Source organism: Lampris incognitus, chromosome 15, assembly GCF_029633865.1.
Source record: "Lampris incognitus isolate fLamInc1 chromosome 15, fLamInc1.hap2, whole genome shotgun sequence".
Classification (NCBI taxonomy): domain Eukaryota; kingdom Metazoa; phylum Chordata; class Actinopteri; order Lampriformes; family Lampridae; genus Lampris; species Lampris incognitus.
In genome coordinates, this window is record NC_079225.1 from 32410753 (window position 1) to 32429727 (window position 18975).

General features: G+C 44.4%; 1 protein-coding gene across 1 annotated transcript in view; it reads left to right on the forward strand.

Annotated features, from left to right (window-relative positions):
• Positions 1-1925: 1925 nt before the first annotated feature.
• Positions 1926-18975, forward strand: part of LOC130125441 (neurexin-3b-like) — a 412131-nt gene continuing 395081 nt past the window's right edge. Inside the window, exons 1-2 of the mRNA XM_056295020.1 lie at positions 1926-2146; positions 5854-6976. Coding sequence (XP_056150995.1) covers positions 6280-6976 — 697 coding nt within the window. The 5' untranslated portion in view covers positions 1926-2146; positions 5854-6279. The remainder of the gene's footprint in view (positions 2147-5853; positions 6977-18975) is intronic.

Here is an 18975-nt window from a genome sequence, read left to right on the forward strand (position 1 = left end):
ACCAGACAACCCGCTCTACCTCCTGAGCCATGCCGCCTCCCTCGTTCTCGGCTGCTCTTCAGTTGTATATTCACAGTTGTTCCTGGTGTTGCTCGCATTACCCGCATTTACCGCATCTCCTTGTGCTTCCAGGATCACCACCTCCCAGTCCTCTGCCTGTCTGCCTGTCTGCCTGTCTGTCTGCCCGCTCGCTTACCCTCCGCCAGCCATGCTCACTTCCTCTTCCGTCTGTCCTGCTCAGTCAAGTCAGTTTTATTTGTACAGCCCATTATCACAAATTACACATTTGCCTCAGGGGGCTTTGCCTCGGCTCAGCTTCGCCATCCACCTTCCAGCTCGGTCCAGCTCGGTCCAGTTCCGCCATCGCCTCTCTACCGTCTACCTTGCCCGCCATCCTCATTCCCCTTTATTCCTACAACAAATCCCATTTCACATTACTTTAACTCCATAGTCTGGGACTGCATTTGGGTCCGCCTCTACTGGTGGTAAGAAAGGGAGGATGGCAGACCTGTTATTTGTGTTAGAGAAAGAGATACCAGCTGAGGGAGCCTGAGGCATTAATCTCTCTTTTGGTGATTTATGTGTGTTTGAAATAACACGGTGTGTGTGTGTGGAGAGACAGACAGAGAGAGAGAGAGAGAGAGAGAGAGAGAGAGAGAGAGAGAGAGAGAGAGAGAGAGAGAGAGAGAGAGCGAGCGAGCGAATGATATCACATTTTGTTGTGTAGGTTTGTGTGGGCTGGTAATACAGTGTTCTGTGGTTCATGGCCATGCAGCAAGCCATGCCTCCTCAGCCAGAACCTCCCCTCTATCTGTCATTGGAGTGAACTGTTGATCTTTTCATGTCAAGCAGCCCCGAAGACCAACTTCATGCGTGTCGCCACACAGGGTTACTGTAGCTTTAACGTCGACTCTTTGGATGGGCAGTGTGATGTGTGTGTGTGCAACCTGGAAATGATCACATTGTCTTGTCTAATTTAACTCATTAGACAAACAAACAAAAAACACAAACATGTGTTTGCAACATATGAATGAATGATTTGACTTTTTTGACCACAATACTCACAAAAACGTCCAAACTGCATCTTTTTTTTCTGTTTTGAGATCATTCGGTGGTTTTTTTTTTTTTTACAAAGAAGATCATTTTTCAACCTAAATTCAAGGATTGCCCGGGGGACAGAAAAAGAAAAGAGGACTGGTTTAATTCACAAGAGAATATTCCAGTCAGAGAAGGTTCGATACCGTCGGTACCGTGGCTACTGGCAGGGCAGGAGAAGGTTTGGAGAAGCGCTTTATTTGGCTGAGCCCGTGCGGCTCCGCGCGCCGTGCAGGCCGCCTGCCCCCCTTACGCCTGAGTTGAGTCGCGCGCCTCGGACAGCACCCTGACATTTGCATGCAGCCCCGGCGCTCTCCGCCCAATTCAACGGGTAACGTGTACTGAATAGCGCAACAACACAAGTCACGTTTTCACTTTTCAGTGTCCTCTGGCTGTGTTTTGTTTTCTCTCTTTTAGATTACACCAAATCCGGTAGAGCCCCCCCCCCCTATAGCCCCGCGCACAATCACCAGGCATGACCAAATGAATCATATAGGCGATTTTCTGCGCGTGGTATCATGTTCTATTACAATGTGCAACCCCCCCCACACACACACACACACACTATAGTCGCCCGTGCCGGCTAAGACCTTGAATTAGTACTGATGATGATGGGTTTCTCTCTCCCCTCTCTCTCTCTAAGTGGAGGGCGGGCCGGAGCATCTAGTGTGGGAGAATCCGGTACTGGCCCGTCAGTTGCGCTGAGTGAGCCGAGCAGAGAGATGCGCGTTCACGGGCACCAGACGAGGAGCGCTGCCTTTCCGTCCGCCGTACTTCACTTTGAATAATAATAATAATAATAATGATGACGATGGTGATGGTGATGATAACCTCCTCAGCATCTCGACTCTCCAGCATCAGCATCTGATCATTCTGTCTTAAGGCTATACAGTCGACTATAACCGGTGAGGGGAAAGAAAAACGTTTTGTTTTTTTTGTTGTTGTTGGGTTTTTTTTCTTTTCTTTTTCTGGACGGAATTTTCTTTGGGATCCTTATTATCACTTCACCATAGACATTTCTATCCCCAAATCGTCTTCCTGCGACGTAAAGGTAAGTGCAGACTTGCGTAAAGATGTTGAGTTATTTATTCACACAGCTGCGATAGAACAGGCAGACAGACAGACAGACAGACAGACAGACAGATAGATAGATAGATAGATAGATAGATAGATAGATAGATAGATAGATAGATAGATAGATAGATAGATAGATAGATAGATAGATAGATAGATAGATAGATAGATAGATAGATAGATAGATAGATAGATAGATAGATAGAGATCCGTGCCGTGAGTGGGTTGGGGAAGTTTTTGTGAGGTTTGTTGTTTTTTTTGTGTTGCTCTGAAATTGGTGAGTTTGGGATGCGCGACCCCCCCCCCCCCGCGCGCTCACCACCCCGCGAAAACGCCATAGACTCATTTGGGTAGTTCATGTTCCCCCTACGAAGGAGCAGGGAAGCAGCAACAGTACGGCGGTTCAAGACGTGGGTTGGAAACCTCGAATTGACGGCGGTCGATTTTTTTTCTCTTCTTCTTCTTCTTCTTCTTTTAGGGGGTAACGAGAGCGTGGAGGCTGAAACTTTATGAGATCGCGAAAACGCGTCCGTCGGACCTCCTGGTGAATTTCCGGGGGTGGGAAAAGCCGGCGAGTTAAAACGGTAAAGTAGAAACATGGCAGCGACGATCATCAGTTGTTCTCGTCTTCTTTGCTGGTGAAAAATTCGCTCAGACGTCTGTGAAAGTACCGATAAATGAGCCGCTGAGCGACGCTGTCTTCGGCCCAGACTGCCACCGTGCGAGAAGCGGAGGGAAAACATGTTCAATTCGTTAATCGGTTAATTCCTCATTGATTGGCTGTCGTCTTTTTGTTTTGTTTTTTTAATATGTAAATCGTCGTGCTAAAATCGATTCGACTGATCTCCGCGCGCCGTGCGCCTGTACCTGTGATGGCTCCAGCAGATGTTTCAGGTGAGACAGCATCTGGAGTTCTGCACTGAGCTCAGTGAGGGATGCTGGCGTGGGACTAATTCATATATATCCGACAGTCTGTTTAGTCCACACGGAGGCTTTGTGTTTGGTTCTGCGTTTTAACGTCGTTGTTGACTAAAACGGAGGTTACTTTAATATAATATTAGGCCTAAACGATCCAAGTCTGCGTAAAGGCTGCGTTTGAGCCCCCGGGGCCGAGATGAGTGTATGGAGACTGGAGTGTTTTTTTTTTCCTGACTGATGCACTAAATCATTCCTGCCGGCAGGAGTTTGTGATTGACAGGGGGGCACAGCGGGTTGTAGAGGGGTATCCGGTGGGAGATGTGGGCCATATTATGACAATAAATCAATAAATCTGCAGCATCGGAAGCTGGATGCATCATTCATCGCCAGTCGGTGAATATATGGTATCGCGTGCAGGTCATCTCATACCATCCGCTATTCAATTATTCAGCATGTAATATTCCGGAAATATGTGCTTATTCCGGCATAACAGGGCTATAACTCCTTCAGGACTATACTGCTGAAAGGCTAGGACAACCTATGTATGTGAATGTGTCTTGCTGCATAGCTTACCTCGTCATAGGGCTGTCTGTTATTTTACTTAACAGGCCACTTTTTACAGAAGATGTTTGTGCATCAATAGCTAAGTGCAACAGCAGGTCATTTTATTTTAGCAATCGTAGTTAGGCCTGCAACTTGCATTACCATCACACTATATTGCACTCAGCTCCACGTTATAGCCTACCTATTGATTGCAATCCGGAACGCTAACACTGCTATCACTTTTAGCATACTGGGTACCTTTCCACTTGTTGAAGAACATTGATAAAACACAAAATGACCAGGCTTTCGCTTAGCCTCATCTGAATACAAACAGACCTAATGCAGGTTGACAGTATTGACACTAGCTGTTGTAGGGACAAAGAGACATCTGATAAGGCAATGCATGTAAGGCCCATTAAGTCATGTAACCAAATAGAGGGCATTGTTAGTTTCAATGGATCAAATTTCTTAGACCAGTTGCTTTTCCCCATCTCTGTTTTGACGCAAATATAATTAAATTAATATATTTGTTTTTTCTTCTTCACTGGGAATTTGTGATGTTTAAGTGGGAGTAATCGGCAAAGATGCTGTAATTAACTGAGCAACAGCTTGTTTCATTGTAAGAATCCCTTATCATATTAATGAGTCAGGGAGGCACCTGACACCTCAGTTAGGCAGTGCACACAATAAGTCATCTTAATTGAATAAAGGCCATGGGCGATTTTCATAGAAGACTGGATCTCAGGTTTCATGGGTTGACCAGCCTGTGTCTCATTGAAAGGATATACAAATAGACCTTATTGTCCCTTATCAGCTCAAAGCAGAGGCTTCCTCAGGCTAAGGGGCTGGATTGACATGACTGTGTTCAGGGTTATTTTGACTGCGCAAAACCTTTTTTAACCTCTCAACCGCTGTCTCACAGAGTCACCCCTGAGACAAACACATAATCTGACCAGGCAACACGGAGTGGTCACACACACACACACACACACACACACACACACACACACACACACACACACACACACACACACACACACACACACACACAAATAGTGCATTACCATAGGTATCAGTTACATGAACTCAATAGCTAGCCTGCTGCAGCAAGATTAACTATTAAGGACAGGTCGGTAAAAGGCCTATTGTATTGCATGGTGCTCTGCCTCCGTCTTGATTGGACAAAGCCATTGTCTGGTGGGCAGCCCACTGCAAGGACAGGGGGCTGGGAGAGTACACACACACACACACACACACACACACACACACACACACACACACACACACACACACACACACACACACACACGTTTCCCCATGTGAGTCACCTACAAGCCTGTTCTGCAAATTCAAACACAGCCGAATTAATTCAGGTTTAGTAAAAGATGGACGAGGCTGCTTATTATTCCATACCAAAAACATCATCTTACTCATTCACTGCGTCATCTGGGTTTTGTTGACGGGGGGAAACATTTTTTTTTAGCCATGCACTCACTGAGATAAAAAAAAAATTGTTAGTGGTAATGGGATCCTGATATGAAGTGGCACCATCGTAACATCTCTCTGAATAGCTGTTTATGATTGTAATCCCCCAAAGACATGCAAAATAGAGGCAAAGTAGCAGCATGTTATTAGTCATATTCATCAGGATTCCAGCAGGCCCTTGGAGATAGCGGGCCAATGTTTGGAGCGAAACACATGTTCTAATTCACCTCACTGGATTTACACACGGCGCAAAATCAAAGACTTGCCAGCAAACATACAGCTATCTTTATTAATATTAATATAATCATCATTAATATAAGTAGGAGTAGGAGTAGCACTGCTAGTACGAGCGCCACATATTTTTGGTGGTGCATCACCACTGCTCTAAAATCGGATGCCCAGTGATATGCTTTATAAGTTTTAGATAATTATTAAGCTGTAATTCATATAAAATGGATAATTAGGAGGACATGGCCACTCACATTAAATTGCTCATAATCCTTTCATGGATTTTAATATCGGTTACTTAAGGTTATTTTATGGACACACCAGGAAGTGATCAACTCTACAAGTAACCCCGTGCTCATGACACCTGTTATTGTTTCTACGGTTGCATTCAAATGGTTTGTGTAGTGACTGGAAATATATTTCAGTCTGTCGACAGTTCCTGCAGAAAGCCAGACAAACTGAATCATATCTAATAATTCTAATGATTAATGGTATTTCTGTTGTTTGCAGCTCTACCAGAGGTGCATCTGAATCTGGAGATCAAACCATGGGACATGAATGTAGCGCTGGACCAATGATGGAGGCAGTGTGCTTCAATCCAGGAGGTCGCCTCAAAAGGAAATGAGATGCAGTTGTGAATCGCTGACAAAACACCAAGGATCAGGTTTATCTCAGTACTCACACCTGTATCCATTTAGGAGAACATTGGATATTTTTCCATATAACTCCGGCTTAGACTTGCCAGGGAAAAAAAAGATAGATTCGGTCCGTTATCATCACTACACCTGCATTCTCGGCTAGAATTAGAAGTTATCTAAATGGAATATAATTTTCAACCACTAAATTTTGGGGCGCAGATATAATCAGATGCTATCATCACTTTGAGGATCTATCCCCATTTCTAACCCTGCACCATACGCCCTGATATTTGCTACCATGAATCCCTCCAGCCAAGTAGGGCATGTTGTCTTTCTGCTCAGTACCATGCTGGGCCTGAGTGTGGGCATGGAGTTTACTGGCTCAGAAGGCCAGTGGGCTCGCTACCTGCGCTGGGACGCCAGCACCCGAAGTGATCTGACTTTCCAGTTCAAGACATCGGCATCTGAGGGCCTGCTCCTCTATTTCGACGATGGCGGATTTTGTGACTTCCTGCTCCTCACTGTGTCAGGAGGTAAACTGCAGCTGCGCTTCAGCATCGATTGCGCCGAAACCAGCATCACCTCCGGCAAAATGGTCAATGACAGCCACTGGCACTTTGCCAGTATCAGCAGGCACAACCTACGCACGGCTTTGGCCCTGGATGGCCAGAGCAAGGCGGATGAGGTGCGGCCCCAGCGACAGTTCATGAAGATTGTTAGTGACCTATTCCTCGGAGGGCTCCCGGGGGATATCCGCACTTCAGCCATCACCCTGCCCTCTGTCCGTGAGTTACTGCCATTCAGGGGAATTATCACCAATCTGAGTTATGGGACCAAGCTGCCCACACTCGTTGATAGTCAAATGGTTCGTTTAGAGATGATTGGCCTTTGCACAGAGAGCCCGTGTGAAAATGGAGGGACCTGCTCACTGGCGGATGGAGAACCTTATTGTGACTGTTCCAAAACTGGATATGTAGGTCGATACTGCACAGAAGGTAAGGACCTGACTCAAGTGGTTTCTGTGTCAAGTCTCAAATATTGATTAAAGTACCTGTAAAATATTCAGAGGGATTTCGATGCAAACTTAGAATTAAAATTAGCTCTGGTTTCACTTGTTTGCCTCAAGGTAGAGCTTTGTTCCTCCCCCACAGTGTTGTCTTAGCAGTTTACATTGGGAAGAAATTGTTGAGATAATCTCTTAGTATTTGCTGTGAAATAGCCAGACAATGTTTATCTTTCCACCATAAATCTCCATACAGACTGCCTGGCAGAATCACATTGAACAGATTTAAAGTAATCTACATAGGCATGTTACTATTCCTGCTAGCCCTAACATGATTTGTGCCAGTCCAAACTTGATCTGTGAAATTCCAATTTCAATTTAGTCACAACAGGGTACTTTATATGCATGCTGGTAGGGAAAAGTAGCTATATCCCTATATGTCTCTAAATTTCAATGCAATTTGCATGGGACAGTGAACTAACATATTTCTGTGTGGGTAGAGGCTCTTTCAGAGATTCTTATAGAAACACTTCATGTTTCATGTGGGAGTGGAATTGGAGGTGACCGCTCCCTTCACAGTCATTACTTTTCACAGGGAACTAGTGCGCAGGATACAGCGCCGGCTGATAAAACTGACATTACAACATTCAATTCTCTTTCCCCCGTCAAATTTGTTCAGCACCAGCAATGTGGCACAGGGACCCGAAGGTACACGATGCTGGAATGAGAGACAACTTGATCTGTTTTTCCTTCTGTGTCTAAGATCCATCAGCTTTTCAATATCCTATGAAATAACTTTGACAGTGTTCATCACTGGCCTATATCCAAATAGCTAACTATGTAACAGTTATCCTATGCTGGTCGAGGTTTGTTCATTTTAAAACTGTCAGAACTTAGTAAACACACACCACTGCAGATAGCCTAGAGATTACATTCAGCTACAGCAGGGAATAATGTTCCTTACAATAATCACAATTTTCAACATTATCTCCATACATACATACACATATACATATATACATACATACACACACACACACACACACACACACATATATATATATATATATATATATACACACACATACACACACATATATACATATATACATATATACATACATATACATATATATACATATATATATATATATATATATATATATATACACACACATGTACATACACACACACATGTACATACACACACACACACACACACACACACACACACACACACACACACACACATATATATATATATATATATATATATATATATATATATATATATATATATATATGGTAGGCATAACACTTGAAAATGGGTCCGCCGCTGACCTCACTGGTGGACAATCCATGAATGTGAAAACTTAGCGCCTGGTTTGCTGATAAGCTGCATTGCACAAGAAAATGCGGATAACAACACGACATTATACAGCTGTCTGCAGCATTGTTATTCATATTTTCTTATAGTACAGCTGTAATTAGTGCTGATATTCACATTTTCTGATACAAAGCGGCCTATTGGCAATCCGGGGAGTAAGTTTCAGATTGATGGATTGCCCGCGAGTGATTTTGGCGGCATTTCAGAGACACACGGAAGACTGCTCAGCATAATGTCTGCTAATGCAGTTTTACTCCTACAACAGATAGGCTATATATAGAGAAATATGGTGTTAAAAATTGTGTTTGTTTCCCTTTAAGGGTGCTGCATCGCTCATATGAGGAAATAATTTGATTTTCTCTATATTTAGACAAATGAGACAGAGAATACATTCCGACAGTGATCTTCCTTCCCGGACTCTTATTTCCTAATGTGTATGGGTTTTAAAGGGTGACTGTGTGTGAACAGACCCATGTCGACTTTCCTCTACTGCTGACCCAATTCCTGCCTGTGTAAACCAGACTGACATGGCAGAGGGATGACTCCATTTTGTAAAAAAAAAAAAAGAAAGAAAAGAAAACAAAAGAAAAGAAAAGGGAATGCTCACTGAATACTCCAGCACTGATTGTGTGAGGTTGTTTCTAATGCAATTTTGCAAGGGCTTTAATTTTTTTTGCCATAATAGCTAACAGTTTGAGTGAAGAAGCATCTTCCGGTTTCAGTGGAATATTGAATGGGCTGCGGTCACTGTACATGGTTTCATAAGATGTCCATTATTTGCCGCTCAAATAAAGCATAAAGCCCAAGCGCTAGCCTGTGGCATTGTTCAGGACAGCACGCAATGTGCTGGTTGCGGAGCAGTCAAGCAGACGGACTGGACTTGCCCCCCTTTTCGCTTTATCCCATTTGCTCACTGCGTCTGTCTAACAGTCCTATGGAGTAGGCCTATTCGTCTGAGAGACTCCTGCAAGCTGACAGGGGGAGCCATGACATCCTTGTGTTAAAACAACTCAGGTTGTAAGAGGTTGGTTGTGATTTACCCAGACAGCTGGGACAGAAAGAAAGAGACGGCCATATCACCGCCCCAGGGCAAAAGAAGAGCAAAGAGCAAGTTCACCATTCTCGGATTTTACCCCCAGTTTACCCCAGGAGAACAGCCTTTGGACTACAGCACCCTTCAGAAACACACACACACACACTTTCTCTCCTCCCCGTCTTGCTCCATCCGCAGGCCATGGCAAGACAGGAGGTGTAGCCATATTAGCTCCCTAGCTGATCCGAGCGCTGCTTCTTTCTGCCTTCCCATTAACTGATGTGGCTGATTGTTGATTACGCCGCAGAGACAAGAAACCATAATTAGGGAGATAATGAGAACAGAGATGGCTAATTTGGCCGGGAAATGCCTGCACAAACACTACCGTAAATTTAAACCGTCCATTGGCAAACTGCTGTGGGAGTTTTATTGTTATGTCCACAAGTGCCAAAGCACTTACTGTTTCAGCAGCACACGAGACCCGAGCTGGGTTTCTGTGGCGTACTCACGGGGAAGGCATTTTCCCCTTGTGTTTGCTTGTCATTAGCCCAGTTAGCGGTGCGCTACTACATAGCGTGGTTGTCTTTGCACCCGGTTCATTATGCTGTATGGGAATGGGCGATGAACGCAGTCCGTCAAACCTATGAGTAATTATATCTTAGCTTGCACTTATGTATACATATAAGTTATTAAACAGACACAGACACACACACTTAGAGCAAGAAAGCCCCTGGTGCTAGTCTTTAAAATGGGCAGATGGCTGACTGAGTGACTGAGAGAGCTGGATATGGAGAGCATTTAGTCAGCCGTATGCTGTATGCTAGCCCGTTTGCTCTCTAGCTGGGAAGTGAAAAAAAAACAGAGAGTAGTGGACAGAATTATCAGATGGGATCAGAAATGGAGGAATGGGAATAGTCACAAAATTACGGCCTGTTATGGACCCTTGGGATAAAAAGCAGAAAGACTGCACATTTCCCCACTATTGAATTGGCCGTTCCTGGGTTTGTGTTTCTTGTTTATTTTGCCATTTTCACTGGAGAGCTGGGCTAACCAACTGCTGAAACATCATTATAACAGCACCACAATAATCATGAGTATCCCCCATCGCTTGCAGCGCCACCTAAAACCACCTATTTTTGGCTAACTGCTTAGGAGCTATAGACGGTTAGCCGTAAAACACACGTTCAGTCGCTGCTCCCATGTGGATGAGAACGTATCAGTGTGACTAAGTGTGTCAGGGCTCGGAACCGAAATTAGACACCGCTCGACGCGAGCTCGCCATGCGGGCCAGCTTCGGCAGCCAAATCTGCCACTTGCTGCTGCCGCCCTTTTCCAGGTGCCGTGTGCTGTTATTAACTCCAAGCAGTATTGATTTCTGTCAGGTCACCTCCAGTAATGATTTCATTTGGCCCCTGTTATTGGATGTGCAAACAGCATTGTCTTTTAAGGAATTGTCTGCACCCCCCCCCCCACACACACACACACAGCCCCGGTTCTTTTCAATTGAATTAATAGGGCTGACATTATGAAGTCTCTAAAATACCTCGGGGTTTTCCAGTTACAGCAAGATAGGCATAAGGTTGAGGTTTATTAAGAAGCTAAATTGTGTTGTTTAAGGAACGTGTAAAATCATTGCCCATTTCCTCCGTTAGAATCTCCCATTCTGTGTCTTTAATGAGCAGTTTATGCCCCTTTCTTGCATATAAAATAATTCTATGACCTGGTGGTGGGCTAGTAATTGAAGGCTGGGGTGAGCAAACTGTTAAGCAAGTGCTGAAATGGTTCCTTCAGGCTTAGCTTTGGGGATTAATAAACAGACATGGAAAAATGACAGTTACAATAATCTTACCATAAAAGTAGGTCAGGGGGGAAAAAAGGAAAAATGGTGTGGGGACTTGCCTGATTCTAGTGCAGAGGGCATTTGTGTCTAGTGCCCAAGCTGAAAATTATGTTTGGATTTGAGTGGTGAAGCTGCTGGTAAAATAGAGCAGGGGATTACGATTGGACCACATGTCCTCCATCGCACATTGGCTTGTTCTGGACGCCGTCGCATCAAGGAAAGGGGCTTTATCTGCACAGGCAACTGAGCACTTCTCACACACACACACACACACACACACACACACACACACACACACACACACACACACACACACACACACACACACACACACACACACACACACACACTCACTCACTCACATACGCACATACAATTTACATATGTACACGAATGAGCTCAAGCACGTACACATGCACCCCCCCCTAAAAAAAATTATTCACACATGCATGCAAACCTAATCTCTCTTTCTCTCTCTCTCTCTCACACACACACATATTCAGGGGTCCAAATCCACTGGCTCTGGAGAGCTAGAGCAGCGCCGTTGTCCATCAGTTAGCCACTATCTCCCTTCCCCCAACCGCCATCCTTCGTCCTTCCCTCTCCTCTGCCAATGTCATCCTTCCCATGTGGGAGGAGGAGTAGCAGCCATTTTAGGCAATGGGAGAACATTTTAGCCTCTCCTCCGCCGCTTCCCTCTGCCTCTCTTTCACCTCCTCCAGTGGAAGGATATTTCTGGCCCCTGTCAAGCTCGTTACATTTAACGCGAGTGCTGTGCGACGGTGATAGAATGACAGTGGGGCCATTTTGAGAGGCTCTACACAGAACCACAAGGACCAAAAAGCTATCAAGGAGTAAAAATAGGGAGGGGGGGACAAAATCTCCAGACACGGTGGGAAACGGCGCCTTCTGTGCCGACTGGCTGGAGATCAGCGCACAGCGCACTATTTAACTGCCTGCAGTAACATTAGTACCTGATATCGCACATTCGAACCTGCATTTTAAATGTCCAATGGAGTCCGTCATAATTAAGATTTGTTTAAATTTTCTCTCGTCAGGTACTTGTTGCTCGAGAGGGCCTCTGATTATAGAAATCCCTTTACATCCATTCCGGGATGCTTGCTCAGCACCGGGTTTGAGACTAAGCTGAAGCGGTACCTCTGGACAGCTTTCCGCAGAGTCTATGAGAAGATATTGGATAATGCAGCACGGCTCAACGTGTATCTACAGAAACAGCCAAGACTCACTCCATCACAACTGCTTCTATTCAGGTGGCCTAAATCAAATTGTCAGGTTTGATGACCCTTGTGGGTGCACAAGGGTCATCGAGGGGTCAGATCCCAGTGATGATGCTTGCCTTGAGGGATGAGGCTTGGATTGCGGTTTATTGTTTGTTGCAAAACCACGCTGTGAACTGCTGGAGATCTACTTTGAGCATTCCTCTGTGCGAGTGACAAATCAGGGTGGGGCGGGTGCATGGATTTGGGTCAGCATTGAAGAAAACTCTGGCAGGGGGTTCGAGATATGGGTCTGTGGTGTGTCCGAAGATCCACAAACCTCACAACACCGTAAATCCTCCAAAGTGTGGATTTACGGCCTTCATGTCTCTCTTTGTGTCTGTATGTGAGGCAACCTGTGAGATACGAGGTGCAGAATATTACGTCTCTGTAACAATATTCGGAAAAAGAAAGAGTGGTTTGTCAGACGATAACGCTAATGTGAATCTGTTTCCCCCGAACGGGTGGGGACAGATGAAATTTCTCTCTGTGTTTCTCTCCACAGGGTTTATCAAGAAATGTTTGTTTTAAGCAGGCATGTCAAAGGGCACCTCTTAGCCGCTTTACATGAGAATTACATGCTTAGCAGTGTGGTCCTTTTTTTTTGCATGATAGATCCCCATGCAAAATCAACTGTTGTGTGTTCCTAATGCTAGACATCTCTGCCTCTTCCCCCCCCCTTTCTCTGCAAACTCCACAGCAGTCCAGAGAAAACCAGGTGAGTTTTACAAGACAGGGATTAACTGACATGGAGGAAGAGCTATAGCCGTGGTTTCAGCTAGCGTGTGTTAACAGCACTTGATTCTATATATATAATGCACTGCTGATTAAAATGTACGGTTACGTAGTCAGCATATAGAAGCATAAATACAATTAACCCAATTAGATAATATTTCATTATAAATAACACAGAGAGCTACTGTGTATTTATAGGCATTTCCGGATCTTTGTCTATTCTGAACAGAAAGCTTTCAGATGCACCACAGAAAGCTTTGTCTCTAGCGTGATAGCCATGCTTTGCCATCATGCAAAGCATGCTCATTCACAATACAGCTGCAGTATTGGCGTGCCGGTGTTCTCAAATTCTTTCTATCTCTTGTCTTGCCCAATTTTTCATTTCAAGGCCTTGCACACCTGAAGGCAGAGCAAGGTATGCTCCTCTCCTCTCTCTCTCTGGGTCTTTCTTTTATTATTTATATACTGTACATATAGAGATATGTATTTATTTTTTTTCCCCACTTTCTGCTTGGCTTGGTTTTGGGTTGTAATTTAATGTTGTGTGCCTCCCCTACCTGTCTGTGTGCATTTGTGTGTTGTGATGCTCCTGCTGTTGTTGTCGAGAAGGGAGGTGAAATGTTCCCCTGGCATGTTCTCATTTCGCCCCTTCCTCCTCCCCCTACTTCTCTCTCTCTCTCTCTCTCTCTCTCTCTCTCTCTCTCTCTCTCTCTCTCTCTCTCTCTCTCTCTCTCTCTCTCTCTCTCTCTCTCTCTCTCTCTCGCTCTCCCACTGTCTCTTTCCCTTTCTCGGTCCTCACGCTCTCTCTGCCCCCCCTCCCCCCTCCTCCCTCTTTCTGTCCTCACTCTCATTCTCCCCAGGTTTCTATGTATTACATAATTGTGTGCTAGGCTCAATCCTGCAGCTAACACACAGTGACACACTCCACTGGTCCTGCCTGACCTCCACTGTGATGGTTGGGGAGGTGGGGGTGTGGGCTAGAAAAAAACATAGGGGGACAGAATGGTGGAGGGGGGGCAAAAAAAATCAGGAAGATGCAAGAAAAAGGGGGCATTATGGAAACGAGAGAAAGAAAGGTAAAAATACAAGAAAACAACATCATCTCTTCAATCTCTCGTTGGCTTCTTTTTTTTTTTAAATCTCAGCATAATTCCCTAACTTCAAAGTTCAATAGGCACAGAAATATTTTAAGGGAACTAATCCTGTAACCTTTGTATGTCTGACTTCTGGTTGCTAAGTCCCCACTGTTGTGCGAACTGTGAGTCAGTCTGGATATCAGTCGCAGCCGAGTGCTGAAATATTAAATGGAAACGGGTGCAAAAAAGAGGCAGGTGGGTAAGGTGTGTAAGGGATGAAGGGGTGTGGGTTGAAGAGTGGAGGTTGTTGTTAGAGATGGGACCAATCAAAAGACCGCCAAGGAAGACCAGAGGACACGCTAAAAAATGCTGAGTGGGAGAGGTAAGGAGAAGGAAGGGAGGAAGAAATAGAAAGAAAGAGAAAGTCAGAGAGAGAGAGAGAGAGAGAGAGAGAATGGTGATGTGCCAGCAGCCCATGTCAGAAGCCAAGCACAAACTGTATACCAAGAAATATGACACACACACACACCAGAATAGCAACAGAGGCAGGAGGGTGTAGTATAGAGGAGTTTAAAGAGGGGGACACCACATGTGACTTCAGTAGATGAGCACTTAAGGGAGGCGAGCCTGCACTGGATCCTCTCCCTTGTATGAAATTCATTGTGTACATGTATTAGTCTGAATCTCAGCAGTGGCTGCCCGTTTGTGTGTATGTGCACTTGCATATGTGTGCTGAATATGCGCATGGACGGTGCTCCCCTGCATGCACCTCTGTCTCTCCCTGTAGGGGATGCTTCCTCTCCTCCTGGTCCATTTGCATGAGTGTCAACGTTTTGCATGAAAGCAACATCAGTCGGCAACAAGCAGGACTGCTGTAGACTAACAATAGCTTATCCCTTATCTCTTTTTGCTCTCCTCTTCTGTGCGGGATGCTGCTCTTGCTCTCCTTTCCTCGCCACGGATCTCCCTCTCCTTCCCATAACTGTAGGTAGAAACAAAGGTACAGCTCTCCTCTTTTTCCTACTACTGTAAAGCGTAACGCAAGACACACTGTGTTTGTGTAAATGTGAACATTACATGTGTTTGCTTGTGTGTGTCTGTTTGAAATGGAGTCTCTGCCTCTGGTAAATTATTCATTATATGTGCTCATTACGTGTGTGTGTGTGTGTGTGTGAGAGAGAGAGAGAGAGAGAGAGAGAGAGAGAGAGAGAGAGAGAGAGAGAGAGAGAGAGGCTGATGCTCTCAAGGTAATGATTGCCTACATAGTCGGATTGTTGCAGAAACATAAGTGATGGAGTGGCGACTGAAAGCAGTTTAGCCTCGGCCATGCAGAGTTTCCAAGCGATGTCCACTGCTTCCACTTTGTGACAGAGAATATGATATAATGACAAGATGCCCTCCCATGCATTATTCATTACCTCTGTAAACTCTGAATGATGGTTAGAGTGTGTGTGTGTGTGTGCGCGTGAGTGTGTGTGGTTGAGCACATGTGTATACGTAATTTTACTTGTGTGCACGCTTAATTGGATGTGACACTCCTGTGGCGTTGCCAAATAGAACCTGATTGGAAAACTTGACCTGACATTTGGCTTCATTTGAATGAGGTCAAAGCAGTGGCCTCTGTCATGCAAAGAATATCCTCATTATTCATTCATAACAAGCATGCGATCCACTGTGTGGACGTGCGCGTGTGTGTGCACGTGTGTTTGTGTGTGTGTGTCTTTATATGTGTGTGACCACATTTGCCCCTTAGCTAGATGTAGGAAGACACTGATTATGATCATCTGTCTCAGCTGATATCACTGTAATGAAAGCTCTGCATTACCTCACGTGGACTGAAAGTGACCTGCAGTGCGCCACTAAGTGCGTGAGCTTCTCAAAGTTTGCTTGCGCACAGTGCGATACTGTGCATTAACAATGTTGTAATGTACGTTCTGGGGGGCAAGAGATTTGCTTCGCAGGTTAGAGAGGCCAAGCTTTAACCGGAGAGCTGGGGGTGCGAGCGGCTGTCCTGTGGAAGTCACTTTACGCTCACTTCCAAATCCAGGGCCTCTGTTCTGGAGCCGGCCCTGGCCTGCCCCCCACCCCCCACTTTGAAGTTGGTAAAGTGAAAAGAGAATTTCTTTATGGGGGATTGTTATAACGTTAGCCCAGCGATGGACTGGCAACTATATATCAGGGTGTCTCACTGCCTTTCACCCAAAATAGGCTGGAATAAGCTGGAACCCTCAAAACGTAACAAGTGGATAAACGATGGGACCCAGAATCGGCAGGTACCACCCAATTCAATACTGCAGCAATATTTCAGTGCCGCTCTCCTAAATATTATGATTATTTAAAATATCATGATGCTATGAATACTGCGATTCAATGTTAAAAAAAATTGAAGGCTCCATCCCCTCTTATCTACTGTAAAATGTGAAAACTGCAATAATCCAAAGAAAATTTACAGCAAAAGGCATTTATTTAAGCCCCCCATGTGTTACAAATGCTTAAAACATGACCACACTTCCAGTTCAGCTCCAAGTGACGCATTCAGAGATGTAGATATCACCGCATCAAACCTCTCCACGGCATCCGCTCATTGTGCTTCAACGTTGCAATTCAGAGGAAATGCTGCAATATTAAAATTGTCACGGCTTAAGATTGCAATTTGGTGCTGAATCGATCTACCCCCATCCCGAGCAAATGAATGATGACATTAGATAATAGCAGGCCAAATAAAGCTGAGTCGGTGACTGGATAGACGCTGGGGTTAATCAGTCATGTCTTCAGTCAGATTGTTAATCCTTTTATGTGATGTGGGATTCAGACCTGAATAAAACATATTTGAGAGAGGTCTGTAATGACTCAGCCACACTTATTGTGGCATTTACCAGTAATTATGTTTACAAGTAATTTTTTAAATTGGAAACATAACTCACAGTGCAAGATAAAATCAAGCTCTTACATTTCAAAGTATCCACAAAAGCACTCCGAACTGTGTAACCAAGGCAAATGGTAGGTTTTGTTATTAATGACAATTTTCTTTCGAGAAACACTATCAACATCATGATGATGATAAAACAGAAGATATTTTGTGAGGCCTGTGCCACTGGATCATTCCTCTGCAGTTGTCAGCGTGCAACCACGCACACAGCAGTGCCCAATGGGCAAAGTGAGTGATGGGGGGTGGATGGGTGGACAGGATAGAGTGAGTAGACGAGAGAAAGGGGGAGGGGCTTAGAGAGAGAGAGAGATGGCTCAAGGGGCCGGGAGAGTGTGTCAGCGTTGTGCGACCAGCCACACATCTCTAATGTGAAAAATATGGAGCACCTTGTCGTCCCGCTGCTCAAATGTAGGGCTGAGGCAAGTGTGAGCTATCTCTCTAGAAAGAGTCATGCCATCTGGATCGGCGAGGCTGCAGCCCTCCTTGACTTGGTATTTGCACTTTTAAGATACTTTGATGATGGTAAACTTTTTTTTAGAAGCCACGGCAGTGGAGCAGAGCTGTGAGCCAGTTAGCAAGTGCGCTCTATTCAGCAACATGTACTTTCAGTCTAGAGAATCTATCTATCTATCTATCTATCTATCTATCTATCTATCTATCTATCTATCTATCTATCTATCTATCTATCTATCTATCTATCTATCTATCTATCTATCTATCTATCTATCTATCTATCTATCTATCTATCTATCTATCTATCTATCTATCTATCTAGTACTATACTGATAAAGATAGTCATTCATCGATAAAGAAATAGGGTGTGATACCATTGAATTTGCAGTGAAGGAAGTCTCATTATAAAGCAATTACTCTCCCACTTATTCACTGTTTTTTTAATCTAAATCATCTCCCTTAGAATCAAAAGGGAGATGATTTAGATTAAACCAGTACATTATATATATATATATATATATATATATATATATATATATATATATATATATATATATATATATATATAAAAACAGAGCTCATAGTATCAACTATCAGTCATATTACTCTCACCACTTCCACTGTTTGTGCAGTGTGACTGAACGTTTACTTTGAGGAACACTCGACAGGAGCTGGGTTCTATAGGCTGGTGACTTGCAGAGACTGTAAATTAGACATGTTGGTGTGAAAATGTGGACACAGTGACCACAGTTTGTGTTTCTAAAATGCTTAATTTACTGCCGTCTTTTTTGAGCTAATTAGCCTTATTTATGACAAGCACTCTTACATGATGACTATTTGGTGCTCCAAGATGCCTTTAGGTGGCTTTGGATAAAAGTGTCTGTGAAATGAAAAAGTGTACTGTTTTGACTTGAGTTGTCTAGGGTTTTATGTCTAGGGGTTCGTTTCAGTTCGTGACCACTAAAAAAATGTTATCAGAAATTAATCTCAATGACTCAGTAGGCTCCACGTGTTGTTCAAGAATCATCCTTCCCTCTTGTAACGTCAGCAAGTTCATGCTTCTGTAAAAAAAAAACCCCCACTGCATTTGCCTTAGTTCTGTCTTCATTCACCAACTGACCCGGTCTGCTTCTGCGAACCACAAGTGGGTCATGAGCCATAGTTTGACAAGCATTGCCCCCGGTGAATTTCCTGCAAACGGAGTGCCGGTGAAAGGTCAGATGACAAACTCGGTCCACGGCGCACTGTGCACCAAGTAGTG